A 17603-nucleotide genomic window follows, 5' to 3' on the forward strand; every position below is an offset into this window, starting at 1 on the left:
TTAAGCTGGGAGATGGCCAGTTTCTCCAGGAGCTTGCCCAAAAAGGGAGTAATGGAGATTGGGCGATAGTTGGCCGGGCAGGAGGGGTCGGAAGAGGGTTTCTTGAGGAGGGGGTGCACAAGGGAGTGCTTGAGGGGGGATGGGAAGACTCCAGAGGCGAATGAGTGGTTGCAAAAGTCAGCCAGGGCAGGAGCCAGGGAGTCGATGTGGTCCTTGATGGTTTTGGAGGAACAGGGGTGAACCTGTTTAGACGAGGCTTTCATAGATCGGACTTGTCTGGAAACCTCATCAGCAGAAAAAGGTGGAAAAGCAGAGAAGGAGGGCGGAGGGGCAGCTGCAAGAGAGCAAGAGGAAGAGCCGGGAAGAGAGGGAGGGAGGTGAGAGGAGGAGAGCGAGGACAGGATGTCCTGAGTTTTTGAGATGAAGTGCAAGGCCAGTGCAGTGCAAAGGGCCTGGGAGGGGACAGGAGAGGTAGAGACTGCAGCAGGGTTGGCCAGCTCCTTGCAGATTTTAAAGAGTTCGGCCGAGTTGTTAGATGCCTCAGAGATGCGGGCTTGGATAAGGGCTCACTTCTTGGTGAGAACGGAGAGCCGGTATTGCCTTTGGAGCAGGCGGCAGGCCAGTTTGTCAGAGGATGAACATGAAGCACGCCATTTCCTCTCTGCCACCCTGCACTTGCGTTTTAGGGTGACGAGATCCGAGTCATACCAGGAGTTACATTTGGCTTTGGGCTTCAGGCGGATTCTCATGACGGGGGCAAGGATATCGAGAGTATCAGATATAGAGGAATAGAGCATGGAGAGGGCTGTGTCAGGGTGGGAGTCAGCCGAGGGGGGAGAAGGGGGCGAGAAGGTAGCAGCGAAAGCCTCAACTGACACGCGCTTCATGGGTCGGATGACCGAGAAGGTGGGAGGCAGTGAAGAGGGTGGCTTTGCCTGTGGGTTGGGGAGGGAGAGGTAGGAGGATAGGAGAAAGTGACCGCTCCAGGAGAGAGGAGTGGAGAGAGGGAGGGAGAGGGGAAGGTCAGAAGAGATCAGAGCATCAAGAGTGTGCCCTGCAGAGTGAGTAGGCCCAGACGGGAGAATAGAGAGTGAGAGAGAGTTGCAGAGTTCGCGAAAGAGACCAGTGGGGGGACAGGAGGCATCGAGGTGGATGTTGAAGTCACCGAGAAAGAGGAGTTGGGTGGTTGAGGACAGGAGTGAGGAGGAGAGGTCAGCCCACTCAGAGAGGAAGGAGGAAATTTGACCAGGTGGCCGATAGATAGTGGCCACGGTAAGGGAATGGCTAGGAGAGAGAGAGAGTCGGCAGACAAGACATTCAAAAGAGGAGTAGGTCTGCGTAGGAGTGACAGTGGCAGGAATCCACTCAGGGAAGATAAGGGCAACACCACCCCCTGAACGGTTAGGCCTGGGCACAGAGAGGATCTTGTAGCCGTCAGGTAGGAGTGTGTCGAAGCTGGTGGCAGAGCTGGCAGTGAACCAGGTCTCAGTGAGACCGAGGACGTCGAGGTCCAGTTCCTCAAGAAGGCGACAGATATCAGAGGAGTGCTTGATGGCAGAGCGAGAATTTAGAGTGGCAATGTGGAGAAGGTTGCCACCCTTGAAAAACTTCCGGGGAGGGGTACAGATCAGAGGTACGCCCTGCGGAGGTGTTGGAGAAGGAGTTGAAGAGGGAGCAAGAGAAGGGGCAGGGAGGGAGGGGAGAGGCAAGGTAGCCGAGGACAGAGGAGGGGGGACAGCGGGAGCGGAGAGGAAGTTGATGAGGCATGGGAAGCGTCTATCAAAGAGGTGAAGGTTGGCCTGAGGGCCTTGGACCAAGACGGTCCCGTTAGCATAGACATTAATGATGGCTTTAGAGGAGTGGAAAGGGGCCAAGAGGACATCCCAACGGGTGCCACCATTAATGGGAGAGGTGGAGAAAGGAGAGAGCACAGCGACCATGTGAAGGGTCCATAGTTCAGGTGAAGGCACGAAAAAGAGAATGTCAGTGAGAGTTTCCTTGGAGCAGGCGCTCGTGTAGGTGTCAGCGATAGGGAGGCCTGGGTTGGAGACCAGGATGTCCTTTTTAAACTTTTTCCTACCGGATTTAGTGAGTAGACCAGGATAGTCAATGGAGAAGCAGTTAGAGTAGATAGGCGAGATGGAGAGCACCATGGAGTAAGAGGGGAGGTGGACGACACGAGTATGCAGACAGGAAGTGAGTGGAGGGCACTAGTTGAACACAATGCAGAGCAAAACAGTAATGCTTAGTAGGTCAGGGCCACCTAAGTTTGAGAATCCTGCGAGGGGAGAAAAAAAGCACCATAGTTTACCAAAACAATTGGAATAAGGGGGCGAGGCATCATGCGGATGAGGTGTGCAAGGTGAGGGGGGGTCGGCCAGAGAGCGGAGGAGCTGGCGCCTGGCGTCCCCTGCGGACACCTGCAGACACACAGGGAGCCGCCCTGTAGGAGTCGCCCTTGGCCTGGGGCCCTTAGCCGCGGGGGCTGCCGGGCAGAGGGCTGCCCAGGAGGGGGGAGTTTATAGGCAGAGGGAGAGGAAGGGGGGGGGGTGTGGGCGGGCAGGGAGGCGGGGAGGGAGGGGAAGACCAGGAAGTGGGAGGGGGGGGAGCAGGAGCAGGTCACACACCGCGCTAGGAGCGCGAGGGAAAAAAAATTCAAACTTTCTTTTTCCTTATTATTAAAGAAGCACAGAAACACTCACGGAGGCCCAGGCAGGGCTTTCCAGGCCTGCTGATCCCCTCAGGCCACCGGCGACCGCTCTCCACGCTCAGCTGCAGAAAAGAAGCGAGCGTGGGGAACGGCCGTCGAGTAGGCCAGAGGGGAGGCAGGCACACAACCAATCAGAGGGGGGGGTGGGCGGGCAGGGAGGCGGGGAGGGAGGGGAAGACCAGGAAGTGGGAGGGGGGGAGCAGGAGCAGGTCACACACCGCGCTAGGAGCGCGAGGGAAAAAAAAAATTCAAACTTTCTTTTTCCTTATTATTAAAGAAGCACAGAAACACTCACGGAGGCCCAGGCAGGGCTTTCCAGGCCTGCTGATCCCCTCAGGCCACCGGCGACCGCTCTCCACGCTCAGCTGCAGAAAAGAAGCGAGCGTGGGGAACGGCCGTCGAGTAGGCCAGAGGGGAGGCAGGCACACAACCAATCAGAGGGGGGGGTGGGCGGGCAGGGAGGCGGGGGGGGAGGGGAAGACCAGGAAGTGGGAGGGGGGGGAGCAGGAGCAGGTCACACACCGCGCTAGGAGCGCGAGGGAAAAAAAATTCAAACTTTCTTTTTCCTTATTATTAAAGAAGCACAGAAACACTCACGGAGGCCCAGGCAGGGCTTTCCAGGCCTGCTGATCCCCTCAGGCCACCGGCGACCGCTCTCCACGCTCAGCTGCAGAAAAGAGCCTCATCTGGTGAAGGGTCCTGAAGAGGTCTGCATTGGTGGCTTCTGTATTTTCCCTCACAAAGTGTTGCACTCTGCTCCTGGGACAGAACGGAATAATCCTTCCACCCCGCAGCTCCTGGGCATCCTCTACTGGATCCAACGGTTGCAAAACCTACCTACAGCAACCCCCAGTCGACCTGCCTAGTCATTTGGGAAAATTGGAGTCAGGGGGATAAGTAATTGCAATGCATTCACCTCCCCCTGTTCTCATTAGAATAAACCTTGGAATAAACTTTGGTTTTTCCATTCCATCACTTTTTGATCATCGGATCTAAAACCTGGCCTATGAAAAATAGAAATAATATTTGATATACATGTAACCTTTTGACTATTTTCTGGAACATTTTCACCACCACAAGAACTCTTCCTACATCTGTCCCCACTCCTAAGAAGAAGCTTTTGTGACTTTTGGGCACAAGCTCCCATACATCATAGGGACTGGATTTATAAAATCAGGGTACAATTCTTGTGAATTAGTTTAATTCTACTGCATCACTACTTAACTTCTTTTAGTTGACTAAGTTATTGTATACATTCCTAAAGGGTGTCTGTGTATATGTTTGGTAATTGAGTATTGTGCGATATTACAACCTGCTTGATTCATTTTTCTAGTGTGGGCCTATAATACATTGAGTATTTTTATACTTACCTGTCTAAATTGAATTAATATATGCTTCACTGTACGGACTCATTGTGGACCCCTGACTCCACTTACTTTCTCCTGAGACTAAACCTTGACCACTTTCCACGCTTACCTTGAACGGTTTGGGCTATCCTCTCAGAGTTCCCCTGTACACCAGGCCAGATTCTAGAAATCCATCTTAACAGCCACACCCTCCTCATTCGGGGTCTCTCAACTAACACAGTTTCTCTCCGGGCATCCACGTGCCATCAGTTACCTTACTCATTGATCTTTCTGGTTTTTATTAGCATTGGCTAAATTAACATAGAGCAGTCTAAACATACCCAACATTAGTTCAGTGTTATCTCCATTCACCTGTGAACCACCAACTCCACCAGAGTTTGCCTGCTCCTGGTGCTGGCTAAATTTGTCCAATGACATCTGTGCTCACACTTTGGCAGCCCAACCCCTCCAAGCTCCATCTAGTGTACCCTAAACTCACCCCTATGTAGTAGGGTCCCAGACCTAACTTGCCAACCTACTCTCACTTAATTGCAGCCAAATGCTCCTGGTGTTGTCCTACCCTAATTATTTTCCATTGCTATAGTTGCCCAGTGTGATTTACACTTACCCTTCTGCAGCCGGCTCTTCCTGCCTCGCACAGCATGGTCGGCTTCCTCATCTCGAAGGAGCTGATATAGAACAGGGTGTCTCTCGCTGACAGAGATCTCACCAGCAGCAAGTGCCCTGCAATGCAGAACTAGACACACGTCAGGGTGGCCAAAACCAAAATACCGGCACACGCGGCTGGCTTCATGGATACAGCTGTCATCTAGGAGGCGGCCAATCAGATGATTGAGTGATTGCACCTCAGCGTGCCCTAGGTTCAGTGGTCCCCCTGCAGTGTGTGGCACATCCTCTGGACGCAGGTATTCTGAGGTGTTCAATGCAGCCAGTTTTGAGAATGAAAACTGCTTAGCCAGTTGGTCAAAAGATAAGTCGCCACCGATGGACACTTGCCGTGCAAACCTGCCCTGGATCCACTCATGGTCCACAATGAGTGTCTGCTGAGCGATGCGGCACAACCAGATTTCACGCTCTAGGCCTTCCAAGGCTGCCAGCTGCACTGGATTCTCCTTTGCCAGCCAGTGCCCAGACATGGAGAGTAGCAGGTGCTTTTCAGACAAGGCTTCCATGCCCTCATCTGCATGGCTGCCCTCTGGAGGTACATGCAGCGATTCTGCCTGGGTGGAGAAAAAAGCTGACGCTGATCTGCTAGAGATACTATGGCTGCTGAAGCTCTCATGACATTTCCTCCAAAAGTCGATCCTGGCTTTCTTCCTGTGCCACTGGTCAGTGCGCTGGAGAGTTTGCTGGTCCTGGTTCAGCTGTGGGGAGAACCACAAGTGTATCAATGTCATGCTTAAAGGTAACCACTGCCACAAAAACACTAGTCCGAAAGAAAGCAGAACCCCCAGGAGATAGTGGAAAATCTGGGAGGACAACTGAGAAAAACAGACAGGAAAAGCATTGAGCAAAATAAAGGGAAAGAATGGAGATCAAGAAAATAAAGAAACATGCATCTTCAGAAATTGTTTAGACAAGGAAACAAGAGTCAGCCACAGTATTGTAAAAACCACTAAACGTAGAGGTGAAATCAGGTTAAAAACATTGGAAAAAAGCAAAGATGAATAGGAAAGTGAGTCCAAAGAGAGACAGCGAGAGAGACAGAGAGACAGAGAGAGCTGTAGATAATCAATGAATGCACAAGAAGACTTCAATGACATGCTCTCTTAGAGCCACTGGATTATAAAGTACTTGCTTCACAAAGACATTTCAATTCCTCAATCCACCCAGCATTCAGCTCTACTAGAAACAGGGGAGATGGAGGATGGGGTTTCTTTCCTCTTGAGCCCCTTTTGTTCAGAGAAAGAAAATATCTTTGTAAGATTTCCTTTCTTTCAAGAGGGGAGTGAGGATAGTGTTAACCCACTTTCAAGAGAGAAAATCTCTCTCTCCTCTGATCAGGAGCACACGGAAATTCATGACGGATATGTTAGTGCAGATCATCTCTGGAAACCATGAATCATGGAAGGCTGCTAACAAAGGAGCCCACATTTTGGGAGGGAGGATCTAGTCTAGAGTGACTGGAATTGAGAAGACTTGAATTTTCTGGAGGTAAACATTATGGAACCTTTCCCCACAGACCAAGGTCTGGCAATCCATGCATGGTGACAATGGGTGATAGTCACTCAGACAAGCATCATGACAGGGACCACATTACAGTGGTAATGGGTGCAGAAAAATGACATTACTATTCTTGCAATTTGTGCACAAGGACAGTAATAAGCTCTATTATTTTCCATAAATAATACAATGTATTTGACTTCTTTTAAAACCAATTGGTAATGCTGTCTTTTATGCCAAAATCAGGGGAACTTGAACTTTTGATCCTGTAAAAATGCAGTGTGACTTGAAAAGCTACCAACCTGTTAGTAAAGTGAGGGACAGAGATGTCAAATAGGTTAAAAGACAACAAGCTGCACTTCTGAAAGGGCAGGGAAAAATATCAGGTATAAGCTAGGAAGGGTGCTTGATTGAAAGATCGCCTAACAGTCACAAAGGAAGCCACTGAGCTGTAAGAATCTCAGGAACTAACATAGCACAAACACACACACACTCTCACATTGCAGACACAAGCAGTACACAAAGAGTTACTGTGAGAACTGGATCGCATCTTTTGGTACATATTGCCATTTTTACTGGTTTATGTTTTAGCTACACCTTGTTCCTTTTCTGGTAGTGTCCATGGTGCAGGGGCTTGTATGTTTTTTGTATGGTTTCAGGTGTCAAAGCCCAAAGGACATCCCAAGCGAGAAGGGTCCATAATTGCATAGCATAAATATGAGCTGTGACAAAATGTTTGGGCAAGGGTGCGTTCATGGGGGTACCTGGCATCCCCTAGAATCAGCTTCTAGCTATACCTGTAGTCCCAATAAATAATGTGGCCGCAGCTTTTCCTGGATCTAATTCCACTTCATTCATTTATTTCAGATTGGAATCCGAAGAAGAACTTGGGAGAGAAGCTTGCTGCAACTCCTTGACCTTTGGTTTGCCTGGTGAACCCCTATGAAGCCCTGCTGCAGTGCTCAAGCTCCGAATTTGCCTTGACTATGGAAGCCCTGCAAAGGACGACTTCTCCCCTTGGGTTGGTGGGACCAATCGACCCCAAGACTAACTCGACTGGAAATCCTCTCTCTGCTGGCTGTACTTCCATTGCTGCTGCAGGAACCGAGTGCCTGGGGACAGGAAAACCAGAATCTAGTGCATCGTTTTTAAGCTGGACCCGAGCTCCAGGAAGATCCCTGGGACTCCCTCGAAGCAGGGCTGACCAAGCCTGAGCCACCTCAACAGAGTGCTGGACCCCAGAAGCAAGGAAAGCCCACAAGGTGTCCAAGCACTGCAGTGGTGCTATTCGCAAGAAGCTGAAACCGCAAAGGGCCGCTGATATGATCTTTGCCCATTGCTGCAGCCGACCTTCGAATCTAGTGCAGGTGTCCCCAGACGTCCTCCCTCTTGTCCCCACCACTGAGGCGCAGGAACAACAGGGTCTGCAGGAACTACAACAAGAACAGAACCCAGCTGGAACCATTTCTTCAGACCTGAGGTACTGTGAACTACCTCTTGTGTATGTAGCTTGCCTGTTCTCAGTTGAGACTTGCAGTTGCTGCCTTCTGCAGAGTTGCTTGAAGCTTTGCCCTTCACAAGCTTCCCAGCTTGTGGCCCAACAGTGATTTCTTTTTCAATAAACTCTCTTTTAACATTGTGCAAGACTTTTACCAACCTTCAAAAAGTGCCTCAGCTCCCCTAGACTTTGCTCAAGTCACATTGGCTGTCCTGGCTCCCTGAAGACTTTTCTAACGTCTGACTTTGTGTTTAACTATTCCTCCAAAAAGTCATACAAACCTTACTTGTATAGCTGGGAAAGGGTTAATCTACATTGCACTGGGGGATTCAAAAGTGCTTACCTGTTTGAGAAACATATTAACCATTGTTTCCTTCCCTAACCTTTTCCTTTTTGCCACAACTTCAATATTACCATTTAAGTGTGAAAAGTGATATATAAATGTCCACAGTGTCCCAGCTACTGAAGTCACCTCGGAGTGTAGGAAATCTGTGTGCCATCCCAAAAGGGTATCTACTTACTGTATTGAACTGAAGGAGTGTATTTTTATTGTTGCCAATTGCTCCCTTCTAAAGAAGGCCTATTTTAAAACGGACTGTTAAATTAATAAATAATGATTTAATCAAGAAACCTTGAGTGTAAGTGTTATTTGGATACGTGTCACCGTGAAACTATGTTACAACCCTACAGCTCACATTGACCCCTCTTTAGATAAGCCTGACTGCTCAGTCACTCTACCAACTTGTGTAATACAGACTTATACCAAAGGTTGGGTTACCTATTGCCAAGAGGACCAGGCTGGTGTAGTCTCCCCAGGGTGCCCCAGGTAAGTAGTCTCCCCAGGTAAGATGCGCGCGGTAGCTGCAGAGGTGGAAGCGGGTAGCAGTGCTTCCAGCGATGGCGTGGCTGGTCTCAGGTAAGATGCGCGCGGTAGCTGCAGAGTTTGAAGCGGACAGCAGTGCTTCCAGCGATGGCGTGGCTGATTCCAGGTAAGATGCAGGATGGGTTCCAGAGAATGAGGATGCTTCTGCTGGACATTGAGATATCACATCTCATGCTATAGGAAGGGACTCATGCGGGTGGTGCTGGCTTATATAGCCTGACCCAGCCACTCCCTTTAGGCCCCGCCAAGTGGCCCCACATTGCCACTCCCCCTGTCTTCTGCACATGCTTCCAATGCTTTTGTATGGCCACGCCCGGCCTAGGTGCACATGCTTTGAGCATACTGTGTGCAGAGCACACTTTTAAATGAGCTTGGTGCCAGAGGCGCCAGGACTGCGCCCATTGGGACCCTGTAGGATATAAAGATAAAGGCCCTTGACCAGTGGCCATGACACCTTCTTGAGATTTATTCTGCGTGCCAAACCAGGTTTGGCCCCTTTGTTCATATTGTCTTTGATGGGATTCACTGGTAAAGCCCGCCTCAGTCTCCAGCGTGTCTGGCAGGGCAGGAAGCGAGGGAGGTGCCCGAAACTCCATGTGCTTAGTCTCCTTGGTTACAGGAATGCACCCAAAGGTGATTGGCTGGCTGGCTGCTGTGTGAGTGACAGCTAGGCTGCGAATGAATGGGAGAGACGTGCATAAAAGGCGAGGTCTTTTGCAAGGAAGCCTGAGTGGGCACTGGACGAAGGAAGTCACTCTGCCAACTTGTGTAGTACAGACTTATGCCAAAGGTTGGGTTACCTATTGCCAAGAGGACAAGGCTGGTGTAGTCTCCCCCAGGGTTACTACAGACAATCGTGCCTAATACACATATATACACCAAACACCCACACTCACAAAATACACAAACACAGTCACCACCTATATGCAATCACAAAGCAGTTAAGCTGTCAGAGCACAGATACACAGGTTGTCAACCTGAAGACACCCACAACACAGACACTAAGTAGTAAAACACAGTCGCATGGCAGAGAACCACACACAGTCACATAAATGAAGTTAGCAGCAGAGAGATAGAGCAACAAGAGCAGTCTCACAAATGAATACAAACGGCTGCAGGGGCGTCACATAGAGAACATGACGCACACTAAGCCATGGACACAACCAGTCCGATGGACCATACCTCCTCAATTACTAGCAGGTCCACAGGCAGATCTCCCAATGCTGCCACCTCCTTGGCCAGAGAGAAGAGGCCCTGCTTCTGCAGCTGCTCCAGAATAGAGGCACATTCCTGACGGAGCCGCTCCGGGCTGTAATCAGAAAGGACGGAGCGATCAATAGAGATGGAGGTGTCCTTCAGGACCTTGCTCAGAGCGCACAGCTTCTTCACGTCCAGCCCTGGGATGGAGATAAAGAGAAGAAACACAATTACAGGTGGTTGTGTGATAGGACTGGGATGAGGGGTGTTGCATAACATTGGGGTAGTAGGCCAAATCAATAACATGAGATGGGACCAGAAGAAAGGGAACAGTAACGTAGGGGTAGAAGACAAGATCACAAATATAGGCACAATTACACACAATAGGAGCCAAACTAACAACTTCTCTTCTGCAAGATACATAAGCAACAAATGGAACACAAACACTGGAGCAGGAGACAGGATAAAGAGAAAGGACAACTGAACATAAGATAGGGTCAGGAGAAAGGACATGTTAACACAGCGAGATAAGACAGGGCCACGAAAAGGGACATATTAACACTGAGGTAGCCCCAGGAATGTGAACACTGCGAGTGGATGTAGGTCCAATAGCACTGGGCACACTGTCATTGGAGCAGGAGGAAGGGCAAAGAGCCAATGGCACGTTATCAATTGGGCATAAAAGAGCAAAGGATGATGAAAATGGCATGCTAAGGCTGGGAAGGGCAAAGGTGGAGAAGAGGGATCAACTTAACAGCAGAGCAGGAGATGGAACAAAAGTACAAGCAGGCTTCATTTACACACAAACCATAATCATTTATTATAATAATTTGTTTTTATAAAGCGCTTTACATAGGGCATATTTACATACATTACTATTACAGTAGGCAGCAGTGCAGGATGCTCCCCTCACACACACAAACACATGTAGCAACATTTATATGTACTGAAACAAGAAATATGATTGGAAAGTCCGTTTTTAACGCCATTACCAGCAAGCGAGCTCTGCTTTTGCGGCATCTTCGACATTTAAAATTAGATATGTGAGGCTAAAGCATAGCAACATTAGTGGTTAGAACTGGAAATGAGGGTACTGCAAAGGACCAGATTGGCGCCTGCCCTTACCATTGGATATCAGAACAGTGTCAAGCTCTGCAAAGAGCTGCATCAGATTCCCAAACTCGTACTGAGTCCTGCACTGCTGCATCATCAGCTCCAGAACGAACAGCGCCTGGGCCTCCAGCCAGGCAACCGGAAGCAGAACGTCTGCTTTCACGTCTGCCGCCTTCCGCTGAAAGATGAAGAAAAGAGGCCCTTCTGATGATCATCTGGAGAACGAACAAGCAGTCTCAGGCACAAGAGATGCAGTGCTTTAGAATGCAAGCATTGGACACACGTGCGACATAAGAGAGAGGAACCAAGATGCAATGGCAGAGCTCTGCGTGTTGGTGCAAATATAAAAACGCTTGGCATGCTGCAGGCCAGATTGACGTGCAGTATTTATCAGGGAGAATCCAGAGCATGAAGGAAAACGGGTAAATCAGAGCAAATGCAAAAGTGTGAAGGTAGTTGGCTCCGAACTCACTCCTGCACCATAGGCTGCTTCCCCTGAGCTCGTCCTCGACTTTTCTCTGATTAACATGATATTCTTTAAAGAGTAGGGACAGAGGAAGGGTCCTGTGGGCAAAGGAGAAGTACAGCCTATGCGAACAGTAGTCACTACGGGGGAGTATGTTGTATGTGCACCCACATTCTTATTCTAGTTTACCCACACTTTTGGTTAGTGTACCAAACATGTAATTGTGCAAGATGGAGTTGTTTGTGTCTCGTTGCAATATTAGCCAATGATGTTCGGAAGCGCAGTTTAAGCAAATGCAGCTGTCTGTCAGCAGGATAACGTACCTCTCTGACAACTTCTGGGAAGTTCTCCTCTTTTATGAAGAGCGATCTGTTCCCTTAGACCCTCAACCCTAGAGAAGACGACTCTCTTGAACTCATACAGAGCATTGTCTTAACAGGACCTCCTTGACGAGGAATGTTTGTCATTTATATGACAGGGCCAGGCACTCCAACCTGTCAGGAGGGATTAGGGACCGCTCCCATGAGTGTGGTGAGGAACTTGTGGGACCCCAGTCCCTACTAGCCTATGTGTCCCTGGGATGCCATTCACTGTTCCACTCTTTATCACATGATACCTTTCAAATCTTTTTGTGGCCAGTGTTCTCTTCTTTTTAAAAAACACAACTCCCAACAACTAAGGGCGCTGCTAAGAAAACCTGGACCGGAACCAGAAAAGCAAAGAACTCACATTAGCAACAGAAAAAAAACAACTTTCAGACCCACAGCATGCCATAAAAGAACAAGTTACTTTCTTACTTGGTAACGTTCTTTCGATGGGATGGTCCGACGACATATTCCATATCTATGACAGGTAATCACCACAGCTGTGCTGCTTTGGAAAATTTTCTGCGTCCTGCGTCGATGACATCGATACGCTGTCCTCGAGGGCCTCCGTCGAGCCGATGTCACCGGATGTTATAAGTAGGACGCACAACGCCCGTAGCCTCAGTTGTAGTTTTTTCCCAGAACGTGTGGCACCAATAGTCTGCCAGTATGAGCACAGAAAGCCTTGCGGAAACGTAAGCTGCAATCACATAAGACATTCTGTAGTGGGGCAGGTAGGGAGGGAGCGATATGGAGTACGTCGTAGGACCATCCCATCGAAAGAACGTTACCAGTTAAGAGAGTAACTTGAGGGGATTGGGTCCTCCGACGTATTCCATATCTATGACAGACTCCCAAAGCAGTACCAACGTATATGGAGGAGGGAAAAGAATTTAGAATATAGACATTTAGAATGCCAAATTGAATTGCAGAGTAAAGGACCGCCTTGCCAAAGGCCAGATCCTGCCCATGGATAAAATCTAGGGAGTAGTGTCTTACAAAAGTATGGACCGAAGCCCATGTGGCTGCTTCACAGATGTTACGAATAGGAACACCCCTCTGCAGGGCAGTAGAGGCAGCCATACCCCTAGTAGAATGGGCCCGTAAGCCTACCGGAGGGTCCTTACCCACCAAGCGGTAACATTCAGAAATTGCCAAGATAATCCATATAGACAAAGTCTGCTTAGTAACAGCTTGTCCCAACCGCCTTCCAGCGTAACCTATAAAGAGCTGATCGTCCACTCTGACCCGGGACATGCGCGAAATATAAAAGCTCAACACTCTCCTAGGATCAAGCCTATGGAGCCTCTTCTCTTCCTTACCAGGATGTGGAGGAGGATAGAACGCCGGAAGAACAACCTTCTGGCTCAAAGGAAATTCCGAAACCACCTTCGGAAGAAAAGAAGGACGAACTCTAAGGACAACCCTGTCCTTATGAAACACAGTGAAGGGTGGCTTAACTGAAAGTGCCTGTAACTCACTCACTCTGCGAGCGGAAGTAACTGCAACCAAAAACACAGTTTTCAGAGTTAACAGTCTCTAAGGGCAAGAATGCAAAGGCTCAAACGGAACACCCATAAGAAACTTAAGAACAAGGTTCAAATCCCAACCGGGCACCAGAAAAGGTGACGGAGGGAATACATTAGTGAGCCCTTTCAAAAACTGAGAAATTAAAGGAATCTTAAAATAGGAACATTCTTCAGACAAGCGCTTAAATATGGACAGTGCCGCCAGGTAACCTTTAATGGTCCCCACTTGCAAGCCCATGTGGGCCAAGGAAAGCAAAAAAGACAGAACCATGGGAACGTCATATTCAAAAGGATCCACATTCTTAACTCTGCACCAGTCGCAGAACTTTCTCCAATGGCAACGGTACAGAGACTTTGTTGCCGGCCGCCTGGCCGAGAGCAACACCTCCATCACGTCTTCAGGGAGGTCCCAATCCTTATACCTCAATTTTTCAGAACCAAGCGTGAAGGTTGAGGGATCTGACCTCTGGATGGAGAACCTGACCCCCCCTCCCGTGAGAGCAGATCGTCTCGGTAGGGAAGACGACGTGGAGGGCAGATGGACAAGTCGAGAAGGTCTGGGTACCATGTCCTCCGGGCCCACGCCGGAGCCATGAGGATCATCCGGGAACCGAACCTCCGTAACCTCTGCAGTACTTGCGGGATGATGGGGACTGGAGGAAACGCGTACAGCAGTGGGAATGACCACTCCACCACGAACGCGTCTCCTAAGGCTCCTTTTGGAAGAAATTCCTGCGAGCAGAACCTTTCGCACTTCCGGTTGACACTGGAGGCGAAGAGATCCACTTGAGGGGTCCCCCAAAGGGCAAAGATCTCCAGGAGAATCTCCTGAGCCAGCTCCCACTGGTGAGAGATCGTGCTCTGCCTGCTCAGAGTGTCCGCCGTCTCGTTGTCGTCTCCAGACAGATGAACAGCTGAGATCGAAACTTCCTGCTGGATAGCCCAGAACTCGAGCTGCATCGCCTCCCTGCACAGAGGAAGTGACCCTGCCCACCCCTTTTTGTTGAGGTAGTGCATGGCCACCGTGTTGTCCATTAGAATCAGGACACTCTTTCCTCGCACAGGTGGCAGAAAAGCCTTTAGGGCAAGCCTGACGACCCTCAGCTCCAACAGATTGATATGGAGTCTGGACTCCGACAGAGACCAACGACCGCTGACAGTCAACTCGTTGGCATGAGCTCCCCATCCCGTGAGGGATGCGTCCATCACGATCATCACCTCCGGCCAGGGCAGCCAAAATAGGGCCCCCTTCATCAGATTGCCTTCGACAGCCCACCACAGAAGGTCCTGGGCGACCGAGGGCGGCACCTGAACAGGGTCCGACAGCCTGCCGGAGGACTGAGACCACTGGAGCTTGAGTGCCCACTGCAAAGATCTCATCCGCAGACGAGCCTCTGGCACCAGAAGAATGCAGGATGCCATGAGGCCGAGCAGTCTCAAGAACTCGGACGCTGGGAGATTCTGGGCAAGTTGAAACTTGTGCACCATCTGCTGAATGTGAAGAGCCCTCACCTGGGGAGGAAAACACTGCCCCAGGGATGTGTCGAGCACTGCTCCGATGTACTGGAGCCGCTGCGTTGGTGTGAAATGGGACTTCTTTAAATTGAGGGAGAAGCCCAGCCTGTGAAGGGAGTGGCAGGTGATGGACAGATGATCCAGGACTTGCTCGGGAGAGCTCCCCCTGATCAACCAATCGTCCAGGTAGGGGTAGACGTGAATCCCCCCTTTCCTGAGATGCGCTGCCACCACCACCATGAGCTTGGTGAAAACTCTCGGGGCAGAGGTCAATCCGAACGGCAGGACCCGAAAGTGAAAGTGCGAGTTGCCAACCACGAACCTCAGGTACTTCTTGTGCTTGGGATGGATAGGCAGAATGGAAGTAAGTGTCCTTGAGGTCGAGAGACACCAACCAGTCCTGAAGTTGAAGGGCCTGGAGGACTTGAGAGGGAGTAACCATTGTGAACTTGTCCTTCCTGAGGAGTTTGTTCAAACCGTGCAAGTCCATGATGGGTCTCAATTTCCACCGTCTTTCTTCGAAATCAAAAAATAAGGGGAATACCATCCCTTGTTCCTCTCCGCCACAGGCACCAGTTCTATGGCGCCTTTCTCCAGCAGGGCTTGAATTTCCTGCGCAAGGAGCGGATCCGGACTCTTCAAAGAGAGGTTCCCAGGTGGATTGTCGTGAGGCCGCTGCCGAAAGGGAAGACAGTAGCCGTGGGTTATGATCTCCCGAACCCACACATCTGAAGTAATGGCTCGCCACTCTACAAGATGCTGCGCCAGCCTTCTCCCAACCGGCGAACCATGGGACCTGGCCTCATGACTAAGTGGTAGCGGCTGCGGCATTGCCTGAGGACAAAGAGGCAACTGCCCGAGCGGCCTTGGCACCTCGAGTACCCTTGTTTCCACCTCTGGCACTCTTACGATGGCCTCCTTGACTGCTAGCTCCTCTCGCTTTATTGAAGGACAAGTAATAGCAAAAGGAACCTCCCCTCCATTGCTGTCCCCTAGGACGAAAAGGCGGAGGTTGTCGAACTGCAGCGCCCAACGACTTCGCTGCAGCTTTGGAGGTCTGCAACCTCTCAAGGCTCTCGTCGGCCTTGCTGCCAAAAAGATGTTCACCGTCAAAGGGCATGTTGAGGAGCCGGGACTGCACAAGAGCGAACCCAGACTTCCGCAACCATGCAAACCTGCATATTACAGTGCTCGCCGCCATGGACCGGCTGACACAATCTGCCATGTCCAAACCCGACTGAACGGCCTCACACATGGCATCCTTGCCATCCTGAACCATAGCAAGGAAACCATCCCGTTCGTCCCCTTCGGGAATATGTTCAGTCGCTAATGCAACACAGTTCCACAGAGTGTGTGTGAAACGAGACAAGGCACATATGGAGTTGGCCGCCTGAAGCGCCATACCCCCTGAAGGAAACACTTTCTTCGTCCAGCCGTCAAAACGTTTGTCGTCCCTATCCGGAGGGATGGTAGGATAAGACTTGCCCACTGCCGGGAGACTCTCCGGAGCAGTCCAAGCCGCCGCCACCCTTCTCTGCAGAGCCATATGAAACGGCAATACCGGATCATTGGGGGGACCGAGATCAAGGATGTCTGTGAGATCATCACAAACGAACTCTCCTGGGGGAGCCGACCAACCCAAGTACTTGGTGACCCGAGACATAAGGCACCGATATGAGGAATCGGCATGAGTGCCAAGCTCCGGCATACAAAACTCCACCTCCCGAGAGGTGTCCAGTCCACTGGCATCATGCAGTGACTGCCTCAGGTCATCAAACTGGCTATGGCCCGAGATAAACTCATCTGGTACCGTAACCGGAACCAAGCTTTCATCAGAACGTTCATAACCCTCTGAAATGTACTCCAGGCGGTGAGAGGAAGACATAGAGGGACCAAATCTGTGCCTGACCTTAGCCAGAGCCTTTCTAGGGGCTAACCCCGTACCACGGGGCCCCTCCGACACCACCGCCTCGAAAGGCGTTGAGGGCGCCGAACGAGCCAGCGCCGGTGCCGAGAGAATCGGCGTCGACGTCGAGTGAATCGACGTCGGCTGCAGCGCCACCAGCATCGACGGCGTCAACACAGGCCTCGAAGCCGGAGCTCCGAGCGTGTCTCTCGACGACCTAGGCGCCGACGACCCCCTCAGAGGCGGAGCCTCGAGAGAAATCGTCGACGACCTCGGCGCCACAGGCGTCAACGTCTTCTTCGAAGCCGGCACAGGATCATGCGGTCTCGAGCGCGTCGAGGACCGGGACCTGGAACGGGCATGGCGAGAACAGCTACCCTTGTCCGAGCGGGACCTCTTCCGTGAGCCGTGCCGACCACCCGAGCCCGAAGGCGTACGAGCGGTGTCTCTCGACCGGTGCCGACCGACCCAACTCGGAGGCGCGGACGGACCGGTGCCCTGCGTTTCAAGAATCGCTAGCATCTGCTTCCCGAAGGAAGCCCATTCCTCCAGTGTCACTTGCATGGTGGGATAAGCGACCCGCCGACGGGCGGAGTCCTCAGAAGAGGACGGGGAAGGCGACCGATGCTGGCGCTTCCGGGAATGCCTCGAAGAGGCGGAGGAGTGGTGAGACCGACTCCTGGAAGGAGACCCACTGGACTTCCGACGATGACGCAGAGAGTGTCGCCTCTCGAGTCATCCGTCGAAAGCCCCGTAGACCTCGACTTCCAGGGCTTAGACACCCGACCTACCGACAGCTTCTTCTTGCGTTCCCGCAAGGCCTTGGCCGTGAGCGACTGGCAGTCGACACAGTCGTCCGTATCGTGGGCCTCCCCGAGGCACCAGAGGCAG

At 51.1% G+C, this 17603-nt stretch overlaps 1 protein-coding gene across 1 annotated transcript in view; it reads right to left on the reverse strand.

Moving 5' to 3' along the window:
- Positions 1 to 17603, reverse strand: part of SPG11 (SPG11 vesicle trafficking associated, spatacsin) — a 1688331-nt gene that overhangs the window by 616567 nt on the left and 1054161 nt on the right. Inside the window, exons 29-31 of the mRNA XM_069624201.1 lie at positions 10944 to 11109; positions 9804 to 10018; positions 4685 to 5441 (exon numbers count right to left, since the gene is read on the reverse strand). Coding sequence (XP_069480302.1) covers positions 4685 to 5441; positions 9804 to 10018; positions 10944 to 11109 — 1138 coding nt within the window. The remainder of the gene's footprint in view (positions 1 to 4684; positions 5442 to 9803; positions 10019 to 10943; positions 11110 to 17603) is intronic.

This window comes from Ambystoma mexicanum, chromosome 11 (genome assembly GCF_040938575.1).
Source record: "Ambystoma mexicanum isolate Mex_15411 chromosome 11, UKY_AmexF1_1, whole genome shotgun sequence".
NCBI lineage: Eukaryota > Metazoa > Chordata > Amphibia > Caudata > Ambystomatidae > Ambystoma > Ambystoma mexicanum.